The 20936-nt window shown below is 53.5% G+C and overlaps 10 protein-coding genes across 10 annotated transcripts; 4 read left to right on the top strand and 6 right to left on the bottom strand.

Annotated features, from left to right (window-relative positions):
- Positions 1-66: 66 nt before the first annotated feature.
- M409DRAFT_27715 (uncharacterized protein) lies at positions 67-1375 on the bottom strand (the record flags this gene model as incomplete). The annotated part of the gene is made up of 2 exons (XM_033808693.1): positions 67-1164; positions 1220-1375. 2 exons carry the CDS (start codon positions 1373-1375, stop codon positions 67-69), a joined length of 1254 nt encoding a protein of 417 aa, XP_033662879.1.
- Positions 1376-1771: 396 nt separating this feature from the next.
- On the top strand, positions 1772-2527 carry M409DRAFT_69487 (uncharacterized protein; the record flags this gene model as incomplete). Its single annotated transcript, XM_033818316.1, has 1 exon — positions 1772-2527. The coding sequence occupies one exon, from the start codon at positions 1772-1774 to the stop codon at positions 2525-2527; it is 756 nt and encodes a 251-aa protein (XP_033662878.1).
- Positions 2528-2644: 117 nt separating this feature from the next.
- Positions 2645-3376, bottom strand: M409DRAFT_69486 (uncharacterized protein; the record flags this gene model as incomplete). The annotated part of the gene is made up of 1 exon (XM_033818315.1): positions 2645-3376. One exon carries the CDS (start codon positions 3374-3376, stop codon positions 2645-2647), a length of 732 nt encoding a protein of 243 aa, XP_033662877.1.
- A 306-nt stretch (positions 3377-3682) lies between these two features.
- Positions 3683-4442, bottom strand: M409DRAFT_27712 (uncharacterized protein; the record flags this gene model as incomplete). Its single annotated transcript, XM_033808692.1, has 2 exons — positions 3683-3899; positions 3967-4442. 2 exons carry the CDS (start codon positions 4440-4442, stop codon positions 3683-3685), a joined length of 693 nt encoding a protein of 230 aa, XP_033662876.1.
- Positions 4443-4910: 468 nt separating this feature from the next.
- M409DRAFT_58750 (uncharacterized protein) lies at positions 4911-6484 on the bottom strand (the record flags this gene model as incomplete). Its single annotated transcript, XM_033813993.1, has 3 exons — positions 4911-5643; positions 5698-6163; positions 6232-6484. 3 exons carry the CDS (start codon positions 6482-6484, stop codon positions 4911-4913), a joined length of 1452 nt encoding a protein of 483 aa, XP_033662875.1.
- A 258-nt stretch (positions 6485-6742) lies between these two features.
- M409DRAFT_27711 (uncharacterized protein) lies at positions 6743-8366 on the top strand (the record flags this gene model as incomplete). Its single annotated transcript, XM_033808691.1, has 2 exons — positions 6743-6918; positions 6971-8366. The coding sequence occupies 2 exons, from the start codon at positions 6743-6745 to the stop codon at positions 8364-8366; spliced, it is 1572 nt and encodes a 523-aa protein (XP_033662874.1).
- Positions 8367-10631: 2265 nt separating this feature from the next.
- M409DRAFT_58748 (uncharacterized protein) lies at positions 10632-11979 on the top strand (the record flags this gene model as incomplete). Its single annotated transcript, XM_033813992.1, has 6 exons — positions 10632-10674; positions 10743-10889; positions 10961-10976; positions 11198-11342; positions 11401-11569; positions 11636-11979. The coding sequence occupies 6 exons, from the start codon at positions 10632-10634 to the stop codon at positions 11977-11979; spliced, it is 864 nt and encodes a 287-aa protein (XP_033662873.1).
- Positions 11980-12585: 606 nt separating this feature from the next.
- M409DRAFT_69483 (uncharacterized protein) lies at positions 12586-14230 on the bottom strand (the record flags this gene model as incomplete). The annotated part of the gene is made up of 2 exons (XM_033818314.1): positions 12586-14168; positions 14203-14230. The coding sequence occupies 2 exons, from the start codon at positions 14228-14230 to the stop codon at positions 12586-12588; spliced, it is 1611 nt and encodes a 536-aa protein (XP_033662872.1).
- Positions 14231-15334: 1104 nt separating this feature from the next.
- On the top strand, positions 15335-16301 carry M409DRAFT_27708 (uncharacterized protein; the record flags this gene model as incomplete). Its single annotated transcript, XM_033808690.1, has 4 exons — positions 15335-15508; positions 15568-15612; positions 15670-15783; positions 15852-16301. The coding sequence occupies 4 exons, from the start codon at positions 15335-15337 to the stop codon at positions 16299-16301; spliced, it is 783 nt and encodes a 260-aa protein (XP_033662871.1).
- Positions 16302-16603: 302 nt separating this feature from the next.
- Positions 16604-20308, bottom strand: M409DRAFT_27707 (uncharacterized protein; the record flags this gene model as incomplete). The annotated part of the gene is made up of 4 exons (XM_033808689.1): positions 16604-16711; positions 16775-18140; positions 18205-18218; positions 18284-20308. 4 exons carry the CDS (start codon positions 20306-20308, stop codon positions 16604-16606), a joined length of 3513 nt encoding a protein of 1170 aa, XP_033662870.1.
- Positions 20309-20936: the final 628 nt, after the last annotated feature.

The following is a 20936-nucleotide window of genomic DNA, read 5'->3' as shown; positions in this document are numbered from 1 at the left end:
TACCTGACGAACTGAGACCTGCATTCCATCGCCGAACGCCCCTTTTGTAGAGTCCAACCTCAATTCCTACAAATTCCCCCTCAAGTCCTGCTCCCTCTCAATCGCCTCAAACAAACTCTTGAAATTCCCCGCTCCGAATCCATCGAAGTTGTTCCTCTGGATGATCTCAATGAATACCGTCGGGCGGTCCATGAGCGGCTTCGTGAAGAGCTGCAAAAGGTACCCTCCCTCGTCAAAGTCGATCAAGATGTTCAGACTCTGAATCGTCTCGAAGGACTCGTTGAGCTTCATCCCAGCTTGCTTCAGACGCAACCGCATATTCTCGTAGTACGTCTCCGGCACACTGATAAACTCCACGCCTCTCGCGCGCAAATTCGAAACCGCTTCGATGATATTCGGTGTTCGAAGAGCGATATGCTGCACGCCAGGACCATTATAGAAATCGACATACTCCTCAATCTGCGACTTCTTCTTGCCCGTCGCAGGCTCGTTGATGGGCATCTTGACGACCTCATTCGGGGAGCTCATGACGATGGATTTCAGCGCGGAGAAATCCGTGCAGATGTCCTTGTCGTCGACGCTCCAGAAGCGGTGGAACCCCAGACAGCGCTCGTAGAAGTCGCAGGCGTCGTTCATTTCATCCCAGTCTTGGTTGCCGACGCAGTGGTCGACCGCTTCCAGGTTGATGGAGGGGAGGTAGGCGTTGACGGGGTCCGGGTTGGTGACGGCGCGGTAGCCGGGGAGGAACGGTCCGGAGTATGAGTTTCGTTCGATGAATGTGTGGGTAGTGTCTCCGTAGGTCTTTATTGATGCTGAGAGGATGTCGCCTTCCTTTGAGCTGTCGGTGTGTGGCGATGCGACGGATTCTGCTCCGTTGGCGATGGCGTTCTCGTACACGGCACGGACATCGTCGACTTCGAAGGCGACATCTTTCACGCCATCGCCGTGCTTGTCGAGGTGATCGTAGATCTCATCCAGGATCTTTTGGTCTTCCGCGGGTGCTTCCTTGAGGGTCTGCCGACTTGAAGATCGTACGGGTGATGTAAAAACGAAACGGACACCGTTGTTTTGCACGACATGGCTGGCGATGAATCTTGAGCCTGTCTCTAGACCTTTGTATGCAACAGGCTGAAAGCCCATTCGAGTCGTATAGTATTGAGCCACCTACAACGCATGGTCAGAAAAGATCTCTTTGTTGGACCGAAACGGCTGAGCTCACCTGCTTGGCGTTGCCGACCCACCACGTTACATGGTCGTAGCCTCTATACTCGACTTGGTGATTAGGCGCCTGAACCGCAGGTGCAGACGCATCGGAATCGTATAGAGGCGTTGTTCGGCCATTCTCACCGGTGACGAGTAGTGCTCCTGGCGCCATGTTGACTTGTTGATAGTTGAAAAGGCAGAGGAGATTTGAAAGAAAAAGTTAAGATGGTAACAAAGGGAACACGAACGTCTTATGACCTACCCTCCTTTCTTTCCTCCTCATCGCTACACATAAGCTGCGGCATCTTCGGTGCAGCCAGTGGAAGGCGCAGGAGAACAGCGGCTGAACGTAAGACCGTAAGCCGCTGTCACGTGAAGCTCGGTTTACAGCGGCTTCAGACCTTCTGCCGAGAGTAAGCGGTCGGATTAAGAGAGTACTGCAACCAGTTCCTATCAACGATTTGATAAGACGTCGTCGTGCTGACGGTCGTACAGAAGAAGCGCAGAATATCTTTCGAAAGCAAGCCTTCATTCGTACATCCCAAGTCGTCATTCGCATCCTGCAACGATGCTGCCAAAACAACTGTCGAAAGCGGACTCCAAGGTGCTTGCCCAGGTCTTCGATCCTGAAAGTGCACCCACAAGAGTCGAAGTGCTGGTGAACCCCGACCTGCCGACCGATCCTCGCATCCTAGACGCTGAGCTGCTGCTGAAGCTCAAATCCCGCGAGAAGGAAGCCATTTCTATCATCGAGCAATTCGAGAAGAACGCAGGGCCGCAACAAACATCAAAAGATGCCGCTTTCAGAGCCGCTCTGGCCATCATCGACGACATTATCGATTGCCACCCTGAATATGCTTCGGCAAGGAATAATCGAGCACAACTGCGAAGGTGGAGATTCGGTGACCGAAACACCCTCTGTCAGAAGAAGTCAGACGTTGATGGCGAAAAAAGTGCTGCTGCAGTAGCCGCTGTGAATGATTTGACTGCGTCCGTCAAGTTGGTCTCTCCGGCAAGGCCTCAAGATGGCGTATCTCCAGCACAAGGTCGTCTCCTCGCACAATCATACACCCAGCTTGGAGCATTGTATTATGCTGCCTTCAAAGATCTCGATACCGATGTAATCATGGAAGTTGCTGAGTTGGATGGCTCCTCATGGACCAAAGACAGATTTGAGGAAGAAGCATCGAGGCTGTTCTACCTCGGTGGTCTGTATGGCAACGAGGTTGCCAAAGCATTGGCTGTCCACACGAACCCTCACGCCAAGCTGTGCGGGAGCATTGTGAAGGAGGCCATGCGGAAAGAATTGGCAGGTGTGATATAGATGCAGCAGTATCCCGACTTGACAGGCTGAGCGGCCGATGGACAAAGCTGCAATTGCGCTATCTCTCGATCCACATAGATCAGTTGTTGCAGTCTGAGTATTTTAACAGCGCAAGCCTCAGTTCCACCTCACGCCAAACATCCTCCCTTTATTCCGTTGGTCCAGCTTCTTCGAGTTTGCATTCTCCAAGTAGTACCGAGGCTGTCCAGGCACATCCAGCGCAAGCATCTCATACTCAAACTCTTCACCTTCCCGCCTCGACATATGCAGATTGACAGTACCCTTCGCCGCCGGCCCTTCAACATAGAAGTGCATATGCAAATGTTCCACACCCGCTCGATCTTTCTCCAGCCGGCTTGCAATCGTCCTGTTACGAGCCCATCGGCTCCAGCTCGGCTCGCCATATGCTTTAATCTCCCTCTTGCTGTGCACACCTTCTCCTGCCAGAAGCTCACGACATTTCGGGTCTGCTCGTACGCGGTCGGCGGCTCGATTGAAAAATGCGGTCTTGCTGTCTGTCGAGAAGACCTCGAGCCATAGGACGGTGAACACTCCGCCTGTCAAGGCAATACCGAGGGCTACCAGGCCAAAGTTGAATGTTTGCTGCGTCGCTCTCGCTGCCTTCTCGCCAATACTCAAATTTTCCCAGGGTACTCGTCCGGTGTCGTTGATTACGGTCACTGCCTTGCGCCGAGACGCGGCAGAGCTGTTTGGGAGGGAGGAGGTGGTTGCATTGCGCGTCTGGGAGCCGTTGGAAGTGGATGTGATGGCCGGGCGAGAGCCAGCTTGGAATACGAACAGCGGCGAGAGGGGCTTTGCCAGTGCTTGTCTTGTCACGCGTTCCAACATAGTGAATGATTTCTCTCGAGGTTGATGTTCGACTGATGCACGAAGAGTGAGCTGTTCGGCTCAAGAAGGTTTGAAATCGCGGAGAAAGTGGGGCCAAGATCTGACCTCACCAGCGCTCGAAGGAAAGACAACGACACGACAACGACAGGTCTTGGATATCATTCCGCTATGTTCTCCAACAGCGAGCGTGACTCGAATCTCACTTATCTCCGTGGTATTGCCATCATGCCATGAAAGAATGGGCCTTCCATAACGCTCGCCAAAGAACACGAGAGCCACCACCAATCTCCTGTTGGATGAACTTCGCTAAGCATCCATGGCGAACCTCGACGGCCGATGGCCTGGCTGATTTGGCCGAGCTGGAGATGCGAGGACCTTGACCGCATCGTTGACGAGATTCCGCAGCACGTCTTCCATTCTTTGGTTCGCCTCTTCAAGCAGCCGACAATTGCTTTCTGCCAGCCGAACCCTGCTCTCGAGCGTGCTCAACTTCGATTTCTGCTTGGCTCTATGAGCTCGCTGCCTGTGCAAGTCGTCAGATGACTAGCTCTACAATTGAAGATCGCCGTGGTGTTGCGTAGACTACTTACGCTTCGCGATTCTGAGCTTGTCGACGAGCCAAGCGCTCTTCCTTATCCGGCCCATTTCCCTGAGAGGCGTTCTCCATCCAGCGACTTCGACCATTCTGAACATTCACACCCGCTGGTAAGCCATCTTGTTCATCGACGGAGCCAGGCGTCGTCGTGCAAAAGGAATTCAGAACGCTGTCATTGATGAGGTCGGGGTCTGTGAACAGCATTTGGTCGAATGAGCTGCGTTCGAAGCCGTCTCCTCCGTACCCAGAACGAGTCGAACCAGAACCATTGGAGTTAACCGGACTCTCTTCGTCACCCTGTTGGTCTCTCAGCTTTTTCGACGTTGGATGACGTGGTGGGAATCCCTGAAGGTCGTCTGGAGAAGCCCGCAGCCAAGCATCTCCTGTGTACAGGCAATCGTCTATTGTGATGAAGTCGCACTGAGGATTGGTATCCGAGCTCGAACGGTAAGTTTGATCTGCACGATCCATTGTTGACGATTGAAACACATGTCGAGGCAGTGCTCGTCGCAACCCTTATAAGGCGACAAAAATAGGTCCACGTTGACTGCAGAAAATAGCATTGACAGCTCGAACCTGAAGTGTTCCATGCAACCTAATCCACCTGCACACGATGCACTCGCACTTTTGAGACATCGTCTCGGTGGAGAGCTCTCCGACATCGTCCCCCGACAACCGACTTTTGCTCGCCAAGATCTCGTATGATACATAGATAGAGAAGGCTGCATATCGACAAGGTCTACCTGCATCCCAAACGACTTTGTAAGCTTCCTCTGTGGCTTCTTGGCAGCGTACATAATCTATAATCCTGGCTCTTGATGTGAGAACGGATGCTCCCGGCCAACTACTCGATGGGGTTAAGCTTTGACCCACCCTAGCACGTGCATCTGAAAGTCTAAATTTAAATGAATGTTCGTGGTTGGGTGATGGTGTGGATGATTACTGTTCTGTTTGGTATTCTATTCGTATATCGTCGTTCTCCACACTTAGAGCTGTCCAGAGAGCTCTTGTACCGAGCTCGCATGCGCTGTCGGACCATAGCCAGCGATGTAGCACCGTCTGAACTTCGTCTATTGACGAGATCCCGCAGATTTTCGTCAAATATCGAGCGCTTCGGACGATGGGTTTCCAGTACTCGGTACCATAGGAAGCGAGCCCTCCCACGAACGAGGCCCACAATGCTACTTCGCTTAACTCCAGCCGCCAGGTGGAGAACACCTCCAGAAATGCTGTCAGTTGACGCAACGGCTCTGTGATTCCCCTGCTGCCCGCTGGAGTTGCACATATGATAGCGTTGCAATATAATGTTGCGGCTAGCCGACAGCACTCATAGAGACCTTGGAATGACGTCGACTTCTCTTCGTCGGACAACCCCTCCCACGTGGGCAAGGAAAGCAGCTCATGCACAACAGCATTGCGCCAAGCTAAAAGATCTTGGAAGTCACTTGATGAGAGATGCATCTTATCGTAGTTTGCCATGAACCGGTCCAAATGACAGGGCTTGACCAATATTGTTGACCGCGGGAGAGCGCCTTGCAGGCCAAGTCGATGGAAGCCATGGCCAGGCATCGCTTCGTCGCTGGTCGTCGAAAGGTCAATGTGGAAAGGATGTTCCCAGCCACATGGAAAGAAAGGGTGGGCGAAACTCGCGGCTGCGGATAAGAGATCAACCCTACCGAAGCACTCATTAGTAGTTCTTGGCGCAAGAGATTCGGATGAGCCTTACATGCACATGATGCGGAACAGCCCAGTGTCTACCAATGATTCAAGACCGTCGGGAAGTCGGCTGATGAGTGATACTGCGGCCGGGAGAAAGCCGTCCAACTGCCTGACGCGGAATACATCAAAACCTTCGGTATAAAGCATGTGCGGTATGCATAATGGTAGATCATCGACTGTTGAAGCATCTCTTTCATGCTGACTGGTGAGTGCCATGGCAAGGAGGAGCTTTTCGATGCTCTCTCGATCATTACCCGGATCTGAGAGCGAGTCTCCAATGAGATGGTGGGCGCTGGACCTCGTTGAGACCATGGACTGCCATCGATCGCCAGGGAGATCTCTTCGCATCCGACTTTCAACGAAGAAGCGATGATGAGCCCACGAGTGGTACAGCAATGGCGTCTCACAGAAGCCCTGAAACCAGTGGCCGATCTCACTTGGCGTGAACGGTTGCGTGAGCACGCTACGGAATACTGCAGCTGTATGTTAGCAGTGTATCCCCTACCCCCAGACCCTACCCCCAGAACGCAGGAGATCTGACAAAAGTCAACGATATCGGCCACTGCAGGTGACGAGATATCCGGCATGGCGCTATTCGATGCTCCAAATAGCGCTGCGGACTGCCTGGGCTGCATGCCCAGCATCGGGGTGGTCATTCGCCTGCGCGACAAGGCTTGTTTCCGTCGATTGCGGTTCACTTTAGCCGTGTGAGATCGTGCTGCGAACCTGACGTCCTTTCGAGCATCCTGGTTCACGCCGGGCCCGGTGCAGATGAAAGCGAACGTTTTCGACATGATGGAGACGGTGAGGGATTTTGCTATCATGAATCCATCATGGCTTGAATGTAAGGGATGGGAGGACAACGCCGCGGGCGATAATAAATTTCCCGACTCGATCTTGATGTTGTCGTTGAAGAAGTCGGACGAAAGAAGAGCCGCACGCGCACAGGCCGCATCGGGCCGAACTCTAAAATAGCGTTGCCGAAGGAAAGTGGATCCCAGCCAGCGCATCAATTTGACAGCAACAACGCCAACGTGCAGCAGAACATCGAAATGGCACCCCCCGAATTGGACATCCTCCTCCGAGCCCTATCTGAACGCGATATCCCACTCAATGGAGACGATGTCGCCTGGGCTTTCGAAACAGCGGGTACCCGAGACAAGGCCACCGATTGGGTCAAACAGCACTTGCATTCTACGACTCTCCTAAGCAAGGACGAGTTGAACTTGTGAGTATAGCCTTTCGAAGTTTCTAAGCCAGATTCTCATCTATTCTTCAAGTGCAGAGAACAGTGAGGCAGACCTCAGTATTCCAGCAGCACCTGGAGGCCGGCCGTTGTCTGAAGCAGAATTCGAAGCCGCAATTGATTCAATCGAAGCCAGCACAGCCGCAATCGAGAAACAGTGTGCGCTATTCGAGTCCCAAAGGAAAGCGTTACGGGATATCCAGGCGCGCAACGCATCCCGCAATGGGGCCATTAATGCGAGGGAAGCACGAGAGAAAAGGCTCGCTCATGAGAGAGCCCAACTGGACTTCGAGACTGACGATGTGTCTCAAACAACGACGGGACGGCTTCGCACCCTGAGCAAACAGTCAGACTCGGCTACTTCAGGTATTCCGTCCAGCGTGGAGCGTATCTTCGAAAAGGACGATAGGTTACTGGACGGACTGCAGAAAATCTTGCCTAGGTTCTCGAACAGCCTGGAGGGCGATAATGAGACCGCAGATGTGGAGCGATTGTGTTCTACCTTAGCTGCCCTTTCTGCTAGTGAGATTCGTGCACGACTCGACAAGGTCTACCACGAAACCCTCACAGATTACGGTCGTTACCAAAACGGCTCGACGGCAAGTGATTTATCCGAATCAAAGACAAAGCAGCGGGCTACGCTACGCGCTGAACTGGATGAGCTCGGGAGTGAAATCGATGGTCTGGTCGCCATTGCTGTAGACCATCAGTTTCGCAAACCGCTTAAACGAGGCATGGTATCCGCTCAAGTCGATTCGCAGGCACAAAAGGCAAAGTGGGCAGAATATACTGTGGCAGCATTGGCGTACCTCACCTCGCGCCTTGATGCCATCGGTGACCACATCTATCGTCTACATTCCCACAGCGCAGCTTTGCAGGCTGTGTCCAACACCTTGGAGGAGACTGTTGCCGCACCCAGTCCAAAGTCGGGGGGACCACAAAGGCAAAGCTCGCCTGCTACCGAAAGAAGTGGTGGAAGAGGCCTCAAACTCCTCAGACTGGTTCAAGCCAACTTTTCTGAAGGGCAGGACCCCACGTTACCATTCCTCAGGGAACATGATGTCCGGATTGGTGATGCGGACAGTGTCGCCAAGATCAGCGGCATGCTTGAAGCCACAGTCCGAGATCAAGAGCACAAATTGGCAAGCCTCGGAAAGTCCACCGAGTCCAACATCACCGAGACGCTGTCTGGTTCTTTTGCTCGCACGGATGCTGATCTTCAAAGTGTTTTGAACGCTGTGTACGCCAAGTCTGAAGGAAGCACTGTGCAGCTGGTCGACGGCGTTTTGCGAGCAGATATGGAAAAGCTCGAGCACGATACCCAACGACTCGGCGATGGTATGCGAGGACTGGATGTTGACGACATTGCTCGTGTCATCAAGGGCAAGCAGAGGCAGTTGATGCAGATGCTGGGAACCGAGCGGGAATAAGTCAGCTACCCATCACTGCAAATGCTCTTGTGCAACAGTAGGTATGCTCCATACCTCCACGTCGATGCCGGCAGGTGATGTTCAGACAAGCAAGACCCTGCAGAACTCGACTAGGACGCCCCTACAAATCCAAAAGCGCTTAATTCTGTCGAACGATCACATGGTTCAAAGCTGCTTCAATGGCCACGGTCTTCCAGTTGGCAAGCATCAGAGATTCAAGAGGGCAATCAAGACTATTACCACGTCAACGCGGCGCATGTGCAGCTCGAAGAGCCAATGTTGACTTCGCACGCCATACAAAACCAAAATCACATGTACCGAGTGGCTAGCCTTGGCTCTCAGTCGAGATAAGGCATGCTTGATGAGGACAAAGAAGTACCCAGGTATCGCCCATGACCTTTGCCCATCGCGAGTATAGCTGTCTTTCCAGATCTGTACACCAGCATCTGTTGGCCTGTACCATGGCAAAACGAGTCGCCACTTTCGAAAGTTTGGCAGCGATGCGAACGATACGAATAGCAAATGTTGATTTGCGACGGGTCTAGTTCGCTAATGACAATACGGCGGCGTCTCAGCGGTTGAATGAGGCCATCATCCACCGCACACCAGGGGATTGTCAAATTAAACAAGGCTTGTCATCGCCCGAACCTCACACTCCTGCAGGTACGCAGACATAGCTTGCCAGACTGTACTTAAGTACTGATAGCGGTGATCCAGACCAGGCCTATTTCAGAAGACTCCTTTGACGACGAGCATGTGAATCATTGTCGAGCAACAAAATGCGCAGCTTGCATCAACAGGAGGCGTTGAAAGCTCTTATTGAACCCGTGTATTCCAAATTCGCCAGATGGATACACCCATGTCCGATCTCCCGGGTTGCTGCGCTAGCATGGTCAGGCTTGACAGACGATGGGGCCAGAAATGACTCGCAAGTGTCACCACTTTCTTCATCTGGATGCCTCGCTCTACACGAAGACCCAGAGAAAGGCACCACAAGACTTGACGGAGGGTATAGAGCCATAATCCAGCTCTATGGCGACAGCTTTCACATGCGCCCATCCGATCGAACAAAGTTGGTGTTAATAGGAAGTCTTCCATGAGGTTGGTTGCAGCTCAATGACGACGCCAATTTCCGGGCAACCGTACCGCTGCATGCTGCACAATATAGTCGAACCAATCATCCGCGAGTCCGTATAGCCATTGGCCCGTTGGATTGATTGGCACGGTGAAAAGAGAGCGAGGAAGGGTACCATCACGATCGAGATGCACACGCCGAGGCGGCTCTGTTCATCGTCCTCTATTCACCGGGCACCTTCAACCCGCTCCCGTATTTGGAGTGCTCTCCTTGGGACTGGCCTTGGGAGAGGGATACCAGAGAGATGTGAACTTGTGGAGAGCCCTCACATTGTCTCAAGACGACGTACCAACTCCTCGGACGGAGATCTCTGTGCTCCGGCAGCAAAGAGCTCCGTGGCCAGAACAGAGAGATTTGTTGTGCTTTTGATGGTGATTTCCCAGGCACGAAAGAGACAGACAACGCCGTTGTGTTGGCGCGTGCACTCCCAGAAACAGCTCCTTCCCCGCAAGATCTCCCCAGACCCGCTCTGGGAGCTAAACCGTTCGCGATCTAGCATCAAACACATCACCTCACGCGAGAGCTCTCCGTCCGTCCGGCACAGCGAGCTTTGGAGCGTCTTTTCGTTTGAAAATGAGTCTTGGAACGACAAAAACCTGCTCGAAATGCATGCGGATGCGAGGAGGTGAAGTCGCCCGCAAGCATCGATCCCTCGCTTACGACAGACGGGGCCTGACACACGCCGGTGGATGGTATCCGGCCACCCAGCCATCCGGAGAGCCGCTGGTCCTGACTGTCACGGGAGGATCCAATCCAACCGCATCAACGGGCTGCAGTGCGGAGAGTTGATCTCCCCTGTTCTGCTCTGCCTGCTTGCACGATGGCGCCTTTTGCGATCGCTCCCCCAAGTGCGGTGTTTCTTGTTCCAGTCTGGCCCCAGGTTTTTCTGCCTGTTCTTAGTTGGCGGCGGCAGCGGCACAACTGCTTGTGCGGAGCCGTGAAAGTATCGTCTGTGCTCTCAGATCAAATAAGATGTCTTCGTTCGCCCTTGCCCTGGCGAGGTTCTTCATCCCCACTGCTGGTCCTGCTGCTTGTTTGCTGCGTCGTGTTGTTATCCATTGACATTTCATACAACGCCAATCAATCACAGTCAAGCACAACCAGCACCGTCCATATCCAGTCGTAACAACATGAGCAGCAACGACGCTCCAGTCGAGAAGGATTTCCAGAACGGTGAGCCTTGTCGTGTGCCACATAGTCGAGACCCAGGAGCTTGATGTTCTGACTACTCGACTCGTAAGGCTACCACCTCGACAGCAGCATGGATCCCGAAACCGCATTGAAGCGAATCCAGACCACTGGGTCGCTGTCCATCAGCCCTGAGCTCTTCGAGAAGATCTACCTTTCACCGCAGAATCGCGTCGCCGGTGATTTGCGAAAGACATTCGGTAAGTTGATAGAATGGCACCTGTCGCGATCGATTGCCCCGGCCGATGGCTAATCTTTTGTCGTTGAATAGGTAACCCAACGCCATTGTGAGTATCACACATACATTTCCCTCCTCAGGCACTGTGCAAGCCATTGTGGAGCTTCTCGCGCGCTTTGATAAGTTTGGGAAGCTTCCACGAGGCTTCACTGCTACTGGTCTACCACAAATACTCCATGCGCGGCTACATGCTGTAGACGGACTGGAAGCCTCACAGCCTAGACTCTGTCACACAAACTACGGAAAGTAGGTTACTGACAACCACTACAGGGCCCTCGCCGGTTTCCTACTCTCCCTCACTCCCCTATCCTGCGACTTGATGGGCTGGCGCGGCGCCGGCGGCAACGGAGCAGCATCGACCGGTGTCTACTTCTTCTTCGGCGGTCTTCTCATGATTCTAGGATCTCTGGGCGAGGTAAGTCAACGCCTCTCCACATAACGCGCTATACGTCTGTACTGACTACGATCTCCAGTGGGTTCTTGGCAACACCTTCCCTTTCGTCGTCTTCGGAACCTTCGGTGCTTTCTGGCTCGCATACGGAGCAACTCTCCAGCCGTTCTACAATTCATATGGCGCGTACAAGGACCCAATGAATCCCGAGTCGACTGGTTTGGAAACACCAGGCTTCAACGCATCGTTCGGTAAGACCACACTCAACACACCCGCCCACTCTCCAAAGCCAAGCCGGCTAATGCTTCTTACAACAGCCTTCTTCCTCCTCTTCATGGCCCTCCTCTGCTTCTTCTACATGATCCTCGCCCTGCGCACAAACCTCATCTTCTTCCTCATCTTCTTCACCCTCACCCCGGCCTTCTGCTTCCTCGCCGCCGCCTTCTGGTACCAGGCCGCCGACTACGAGGGGAACGCCGAGTACGCCAAGACCCTCGTGCTCGCCGCGGGTGCCTTTACGTTCGTCACGGACCTGCTGGGCTGGTATATCTTCTTCGCCATCTTGTTGGCGTCGTTGGATTTCCCGTTTCAGTTGCCCGTGGTGGATTTGTCGAGGTGGGTTAAGGGGGGTTCGGATAAGAAGCCGAAGCACTCTGAGTAGTGGGTGTGGGTGTTTGTGATTAGGTGGATTTTGCTGCCAGGCGTGATGATGTGATGAGATGTAGTATGAGTTGCTGTATCTTAATGTCAATGTTTGAAAACAAGTCAAAGGCTCAAGTTGTTGTCATTCGAATCACCGTCACGTTGAACGGCGCTCCCAGAGGTCTTTGAGCTTATGGTGAGGGTCGTCGAGTGCCTAGTCTCACGCGGATGCTGTAATATGAGGGCACTATACATACTATCTCACGAGCGGTGTGGAGCGATATGCCGTCAGGTGATTTGATTTACCTTTGTGATCTACCACTTCGGCATCGATAGATATCTTGTGTAGGCTGCAAAACACTAGCATGGACCCCATCAGAAGGCTGGGGATTGAAAGCACCGACAATAGCTCACACGATTTGAAACTGTGACCTTTGGCGCTTTGGCGCCCTCATCCAGGCGCTCAGCCTCTACCTTACTCGGAGGACAACGACTATGGAAGCCGATAAGGACCTGCGAGGATGGGAGCAAGGAGCATATCTGAGCAACTGAAGTACAATTTTATAGAACCTATTCCCAATCCTCACTATCAATACCATGGCAGACTGACTCCAGCGCGCATCTTTTACATCAACATCGGACGTGGAGTCCTCCAATCCCAATCCTTCGCGAGCTCAAGCTGCGCAATGTGGATCTTCTCGTCCTCAGCGTTGTCGAATGCCTTTTGCGCAACAACCTTTCCGTCCTCTTCCGGCTTGATGAAATAAGGTCCGTCCACCTCACACTTCGTATAGTCGTCCGGGAGTGTGCCATTGTACAGAAAGTCTCTGACTCTCTTGGCAAGACATGTCGACGAGACGGCTACTGAGCAGTGGCCGTAGCCTTGAACTTCGACGATCTTTGAGCCAGCGAATGCGCGGTTGGCGGATTTGGCGGAGACGAGCGGGCAGATGGGATCGTATGTTGTGGATAAGATCAACAATGGATGGTCTGTCTCGACGCCTTCTTCTTGGGTAAAGTTGTGAGTCCTAGGGACCTTCCACTGCTGTCGCACGTAGGCGTCAGCATTCTCCGTAGGGCCAAAGAGGCTTCCGTTGAACTTGGCCACAATGTCGTCGAGAAGGGCTCGTCGCGATTGAGGCCAGTATTCTGGGCCAGACATGCCATCGTTCGCGGTTACGAAAGTGTTCCCTTCGCCTTCCAGTCCCCACCCTTGGCCACTGTAGGCGAGCCATGCATCCGTAGCATTGCCTTTTAGCAGCTTGGCGAGGTTGTCGGCCAGGGAGTACCAAGACGCTGGCTTGTACAGCGATGGGAAGATTCCGTTGTAGAACAGGCTGGGAAAGTCGAATAGACCATAAAGTGTGCTGTTGACATACACGCTGAGTGGCTGCTCCTTAAGGTTTGCTGCATAGTCGAAGACGAGCTTGTGTAGCTCCTTTGGCGTGTCTGCGAGGGAAGACAGACTGCAATTCTTGCCAGCCTTGATACACTCGTCGAAGAAGCCTTCGAGCACATTTTCGGTATCGGTAAATTGCTCGGTGTCCAGGAAGTCGCCATACCAGACGAAGTTGTTGGCTACTCCATCGATGATAACTCGCTTTGATCGATCGGGGAAAAGACTGGCATAAGTCTGGCCAAGGATAGTTCCGTAACTGAACCCCCAATAGACCATATCCTCCTGGCCAACAGCGTCAAGAATGCTGTTCATATCGGCAGCTGTCTGGGGGGTGTTGATGTAAGCACCGTGCTCGTCCATCGTATCCGCACAAGCTTGCACGTAGTTGTGTGCCCACGCAAAGACTTCAGGGCTGTCGTGAACAAGTTCGTCATCTCTGACATCGCCCTGGTTTTGACGGGCTTCCTTGGTAGGGAAACAAGAAGCCATCGGCGTGGATGTATTGATTCCGCGCGGATCGAACGACAAGAGGTGAAATCCATCGCCCACGATGTCGGACAGCTGCTTGCCCCTCCTGAAGATGAATTCAATCCCGCTACCGCCAGGTCCGCCCGGATTGAGCAGGAGGTTTTCTGTAGCGTTTTCACCGCCCCTCAGCCGAATCAGAGGGATGAAGAAAGTCTTATCGCCAGAGTTCTCGGCGTCGAACTGGTCCATCGGTACGGTGATGTTAGAGCACTCGACCGGTTTTCCACTGACATCGCCGCAAGGCTCCCATGAGATGGTCTCTCCGTCGTATTGATGATTGCCTGTTCGGCGGGAACAAGAGGGTTTTGCTGGTACAATTGGTCGCCACGAAGGCAGCACCCATCGTGATAGAGCAACCAAGCAGAGTGTAAGCACAATCAGAATTTTGAAGAATGCGTTGGAATGAGCTGCCTTTCGTGGCAGCACAGGCTTGCCGCCCAGGTGGGCATGCGTATCTTTTGCCATGATGCTTCCTGGAAATGGATACACAAAGTTGAGGAAGTGAGGTGATGGTTGTCGTCGGAAGGATCAAGTGGAGTGGCGTTGGCGTGGTCCGTGCTTTGAGTCTGGACTTCATCTCTCGTTTACAGGGAGCTCCATCACTACCCTCACCTTATCGAAGATGAATTCCGTTATCAATGACAACGAGGCCATCGTCGGCTGCATCGAGGAGGTGACTGTTTTCGAGACGTGGACAGCCCGCTCCACGCCGATCACAACATCCCGCCGTAGTCAAGATTGTGGTCACGACGAACGCTGATCGAAAGGTGTCGGACTTGCTGCACAACAATCTAGAAGTAGCACGACTCCTTTCATGTTGTAGATTCAAAGATACAAGGTGACGGCACTGGTCGATGTTCAGCGTGAGCGCACAACTGGTCACTTACAGGTTTCTTAAACCAAACATGTCAGCTTAATATCAACCGCCTGCTCCTTGCCTCATCATACTTCGCATACCTTTCAAGTACCCTTGTCTTCACCTGGAACCGGTAGCATTGCTTCTTGTTGACTGTACTGGCGGGATCCGAGGAATTCGAGATTGACGGGTTTAGGATTCAATTTTCATCGTCGCTGGTCCAAAGTCCCTCATCGAGCCCGCCAAATGTTCCGAGATGCTGGGCGTGGAGTCTCAGACCAGGAGCCGATAAGTTCAGATCAAGCACAAGCTTTTGGTGAAGAAAAACCTGTTCATGTGTCGGGCATGGTCAAATAGGAAAGGCCATTTCAGCATCGGAGCCCAAACTATGGCTTGGCAGCATGTGATCGTTATCTTGCGCGGCTAGCGTCTCTCAAGCTCGACTGACACGCTTGTTTGCGTTCCTTCCTATTTCGCCAGCTTTCCAGCAGTGTTTCACGCTAAGCCGCACTAGCGCCAGACGTCTCTCACAACCCGCTTCCAACCACGACGCTTCTCTCTTCACCAGCACCTCAGCAGCTGCACTCCGCCATGGCCGACGACAACGTCAAACTAGCCCTCTGCGGTGCCGTCGGCAGCTTCCTCGAGAGCGCCGACCTCTCCGACTTCATCATCAAGTGCAACGGAACCACCTTCAACGTCCACCGCTTCCTCCTCTGCCTCCACTCCGACGTCCTCGCGAAGTGGTGCACTGGAGACTTCAAGGTTCGTCTCATCCACGTAGTCTAAGGAACCATCCAAGGTCAAAGACTGACATTGTGTAGGAGTCCAAGAAGGGCGAGGTGGACTTGACGATCCACGAGAAGCAGGTATAGTCTTGCCAGTCGCGTTTATCGCCGATCCAGATCAGCTGATGGGTGTGTTAGCACATCGAGGCCCTCGTGAAGTACCTTTACACGTTCGATTACAGCGCCGAGGCCATCGAGAGCCATGCCGACAAGATGAGCTTTCATGTGACGATGTGCGTGATTGCGGATAAGGTATAGTGATATCTCATTCTTTACCTTCGTACAGACTCGTCGATCAAGTGCTGACACAAGCCGTACAGTACAACATCGCCGGGCTCAAGACTCTCTCCATCAGCAAGTTCAAGGCCATCGTCAACACCACCGAGACCGCCAGCGAGCTTGTCGAGCCATGTCTTCTTGCATACGGCTCCGCAATAGCCACCAGCGTCATACGCAAGCTCATCGTTGCAATTGTGGTCATCAGGCGCAACACCCTCCTCCCCACGACCGCCACCGAAGACAGCCAGCAACTCGAAGAAGCCATGCGGACGTATCCAGACTTCGCCATCGACGTTGCGAAATACGTGGTGGTCTCGGCAGAGCTGCCACCGCAGTGTTCCCAGCTGAACTTCAAATGCGACAACGCGTTTTGCGGGCATAGGTTCAAAACACACCTCGGATGGTCTCGCCACATCTCCTATACTTGCCCAAAGTGCTCGACCAGCCGTACCGGAGAGGGTTGGCACCTCACCTGCCGTACCACAGTTTAGCAGCTTGGCTCACGGAGCATCGAGAATGGCCCGCCCGCAATAACGCAGTCTCAAGGCAGGACAACACCCTATAGCTAGAAGAGGGTCAAAAAGCAAAGCAAAGAAATTGGCGTGGAAAGGTTTCAAGCTCATCACTCAATTACTTTTCCCCCCTACACCCCTCTCCTCTCCTCTCCTCTCCTCTCTCCTCCACCACCAGCTCACCCACCATAAAAAAAGTAAACAGCACAAAAAAAAGCAAGTCACGAGGGCAGCAAAGGATGTCACATATGCGACAGGGCCCGCTGAACAGTGGTCGCTACTCAGAGCGGCTTGCCACCAATAAAGTCGCTCCATCGGCGGACTTCAGGTGGTATTCCCTCGGACTTGGGGAGCTTCTCGCTCATGCACTGGGCGAAGAGGACGGCGGTCTGTAGAAACAAACATTAGCAAGACGTTTCAAGCAGGCGCGGCATGGTTGTTTTGGAACTCACCCTCGGCTCCATGAAAAGCGGCACGCCAAAATCAACAGCATTCCTACGCATCACATAGTCCTCATCCTCCAAGCTGCTCGCCCGGCGCTTGGCCAGGTTGAACACGCCGCGGACGTCGTACTTCTCGAAGACCTCGCGCAGGGCACGCTTGTCGTTCTTGGGGAACTCGATGACCTCGACCTGGACGCTGCCGTCCTTAGAGGATTGTTCGAGGTGTTGCTTGACTTCGTGGTTGGCCGCGTAGAGCTTGTAGCCGAGTGGGTTCAGGTAGTCGACGATGCGGCCGAGGTCGGGGGTGGCGGTGTCGCCGCCGAAGAGGAGACCCTCACCTGGCTGTGGCAGGCGGAAGTTCATGGTGCTCTGCATGGCGGTCCAGTAAGCCTCGACGAGATCCTTGCCGAAGCAAGCCATTTCGCCAGTAGATGACATCTCCACACCGAGGTATGGATCAGCGCCGGCGAGACGAGTCCATGCGAACTGAGGAACCTTGACAGCGACGTAGTCACGCTTCTCCTTCATGAGATCCACTGGTTCTGGTACGTCCTTGTCGAGAAGAGCACGGGTGGCGACTTCGATGAAGTTGGTTCCGAGCACCTTGCTGACGAATGGGAATGAGCGGGAGGCACGCAGGTTGCACTCGATGACCTTGAGCTGAGGCTCACCGCCATCTGGGCTCTGCGCGCTGATGATTTGCATGTTGAAAGGTCCCGTGATCTTCCAGGCTTTGGCGACCTTCTCAGCAATCTCCTTGACACGGTCGATCGTGGTCTGTGGGAGGTTGGCAGGTGGGAGCACGAGCGATGCATCACCGGAGTGGACACCAGCGTTCTCGACATGCTCAGAGACGGCATGGACAAGAAGCTTCCCGTTGTGAGCAACAGCGTCGCAGTCGATTTCGAGAGCGCCTTCGATGAACTTGGTAATGACGACAGGGTGATCCGGGCTAACACTGCTTGCGGCAAGCAGCTTCTCCTCAAGCTCCTCTTCAGAGCGGATGACAGTCATGGCGGCACCAGACAGAACGTAAGATGGGCGGACGAGCACAGGGTAGCCCACAGACTCAGCGAACGCCTTGGCGTCCTGGTAACTGGTGAGTTCCTTCCAAGCAGGCTGGTCCACACCGATGGAGTCCAAGATTTGCGAGAACTTGTGACGATCCTCGGCCTTGTCGATGTCCTCGGGGTTGGTACCAAGCACCTTGGCCTTGCCGACGTCTTGAAGCTTGAGAGCGATGTTCTGAGGCAGCTGGCCACCAACAGAAACCACAACGCCCTGGGCAGATTCGAGCTCGTAAATGTCCATCACACGCTCGTAACTCAACTCTTCAAAGTAGAGACGGTCGGGGACGTCGAAGTCGGTGGAGTATCTAAGATGCCGTTAGTATTTGTCTGATACACGCCAGACTGCCGTTCGCCGTTCGATATACTCACGTCTCGGGGTTGTACTACATCGAAAAACGTTAGCAGATGTCTTGACCATCAAACTGTGAGACAGATTGGTGTCACTCACGTTAATCATAGCCGTCTTCTTCCCCAGCGCCTTCAACGAAAGCGTAGCATTAACAGCGCACCAATCAAACTCGACCGAACTTCCAATACGATAAACCCCCGAACCCAACACAACAATCCCATGATCATCGAACGTAACATCATGGCTCGAAGCATTATAGGTCGTGTACAGATAATTCGTATCAGCCGGGAATTCCGCAGCAAGGGTGTCAATTTTCTTAACCCAAGGCTTGATACCAAAGTTCTTGCGGCGAGCGCGGACTTCGTCTTCGGTGCTGTTGACGGCGAGGGCGATCTGCTTGTCGCTGAAACCCATCTTCTTCGCCTTGAGCATGAGTTCCTTCTTGACGCCGAAGAGCGAGCCGATGTCTTGGAGTTCGTGCGTGCAGTCGACGATGTTCTGGATCTTGTAGAGGAACCATTTGTCGATTTTGCTGAGGTCGTGGACGCGGTCGACGGAGTAGCCTTCGTGGAGCATGGCCTGGCCAACGGCGAGCCATCGACTGTCAGTGGGGTTCTTGAGCACATCGTCGAGATCGTCGAATTTGTCGCCTTGCAAACCGTTGAACTTGGGATCGACTTGACGGATGGCCTTTTGGAAGCTCTCTTCAAAGGTACGGCCAATAGCCATGACTTCTCCGATAGACTTCATGGCCGATCCAATCGAGCGGTTGACATTCTGGAACTTGGACAAATCCCAGCGAGGAATCTTGGTGACGATGTAGTCGAGCGAGGGTTCGAAGTTGGCGGTGGTCGTGCGAGTGACAGCATTGGGCAGCTCAGGCAGAGTGTGTCCAAGGCCAATCTTCGCAGCAGTGTAGGCCAATGGGTAACCGGTAGCTTTCGAGGCGAGAGCAGAGGAACGAGACAGACGAGCATTGACTTCAATGACCCTGTAGTCGAGGCCGTCAGGTTGCAAAGCGTACTGAACGTTACACTCTCCCACAACACCAAGGTGACGGACGATCTTGATAGAGGCCGATCGAAGCATGTGGTATTCCTCATCGCTGAACGTCTGCGACGGCGAGACGACAATGCTGTCGCCCGTGTGCACGCCCAGCGGATCGAAGTTCTCCATGTTGCAAACCGTGATACAGTTGTCCGAAGCGTCTCGCACGACCTCATACTCGGCCTCTTTCCAGCCCTTGAGAGACTTCTCGACCAAGATCTGAGGCGATAGGGTGAGAGATCGAGCAGCCAAGTTCCTGAGCTCCTCAGCATTGTCCGCAAAACCAGATCCAAGACCACCGAGTGCATAAGCCGCTCGCACGATGATGGGGTAGCCAACAGTATCGGCAGCCTTGAGCGCTTCATCCACGCTCTCCACAGCGATACTCTCAGCAATGGGGATATCAATCTCTTTCAGCGCCTTGGCGAAGAGGTCACGATCCTCACTCGTCTCCAGCGTCTTGATGCTCGTGCCCAAAACTTTGACATTGTACCGTTCGAAAATCCCCATCTTATCCATCTTAACACCCAAGTTCAAGGCGGTCTGCCCGCCAAAGGACAAAAAGATGCCATTCGGTCTCTCTTTCTCGATAACATAGGTGACGTATTCAGGCGTAACGGGGAGGTAGTAGACCTCATCGGCGAGGACGTGGGCGGTTTGGATGGTCGCGATGTTGGGGTTGATCAGGACGGATTTGATGCCAGCCTCCTTGAGTGCTTTCAGAGCTTGCGAGCCAGAGTAGTCGAACTCGCCCGCCTGACCGATCGAGAGGCCTCCAGAGCCAATGACGAGGACCTTGTTGACGTCGACGAGGTTCTGGCCGCCGGCAATGGCTCCGCTCTCGAGGTACGCCTTCGCATTAGGTGCAACCTCTGCCTGGCTGGCATTGCGCTTGGCGGAAATGGACAACTGCCTGAACTGCTGCTGCTGCTTCTGAGTGTTCTTCTCAAATTTCCCACACGCCCGAGTGGTCGTCGTCTGCGAGACAAACGTCCGCCTCGCTATCTTGGAGACAGCATTGCTGGAGCAGAGCTCCCGGTGCAGCACACGAGCAAGTCGCCCGGTGCTGAGAGCCATTGGAGGACCGCTTGAGCACTCAGTCGAAGGCCAGACTCCTTCAACCAGAGCGCGCAATGGCTCAGCGAGTGCAAAATGGGTGGTGGTGTTGGTGTGTGTGTGTGTGTTGTGCGAAGCTGGGTCAAGCAAGCAAGCTGCTGCTCAAATTTCTCGTTGCAGATCGGTGTGACTGTGCCAGGCTCTCTGGCCCCAAAAGAAGTTTAACGCTAGCAGATAAGAACCCCATGCAATGAGACGTGAAAATGACTGCGCGGCCGGAGATCTTCAAGGTCGTTCAGACATTACTGCTATAATTCAATCGCTATGCTGGAGACTGCTTTACTACCTTGCCGTCTGTTCTAACGCCTGATGAAATCTTTCGAGACAGAGTCCTTTCCAACAGAACCAGCCGAGTCCTTCACCGAGAAACCTGCCGAGAGCCTTTCCATTCCAAGTACCTAACCACCCAGACTCCTTCGAAAGAGTCCTTCGCTGGGCTTAAACCCACCGAGTCTTACGTGTCTCGCCAATGGCGAATGTAGAAACCCATCTGAAATTTTTTCATTCATGCAAGTTGCTGTGGCTGCAGCTGTTGTGGAGGCATCACATGGGTGGGCATGCAGGTCCAGAGCGAGCGATCTCGGAGGTG

This window comes from Zasmidium cellare (assembly GCF_010093935.1).
Source record: "Zasmidium cellare ATCC 36951 unplaced genomic scaffold M409scaffold_38, whole genome shotgun sequence".
Classification (NCBI taxonomy): Eukaryota; Fungi; Ascomycota; class Dothideomycetes; order Mycosphaerellales; family Mycosphaerellaceae; genus Zasmidium; species Zasmidium cellare.
The sequence above is the reverse complement of the archived record's forward strand: the minus strand, read 5'-3'. Positions and strand labels throughout refer to the sequence as shown.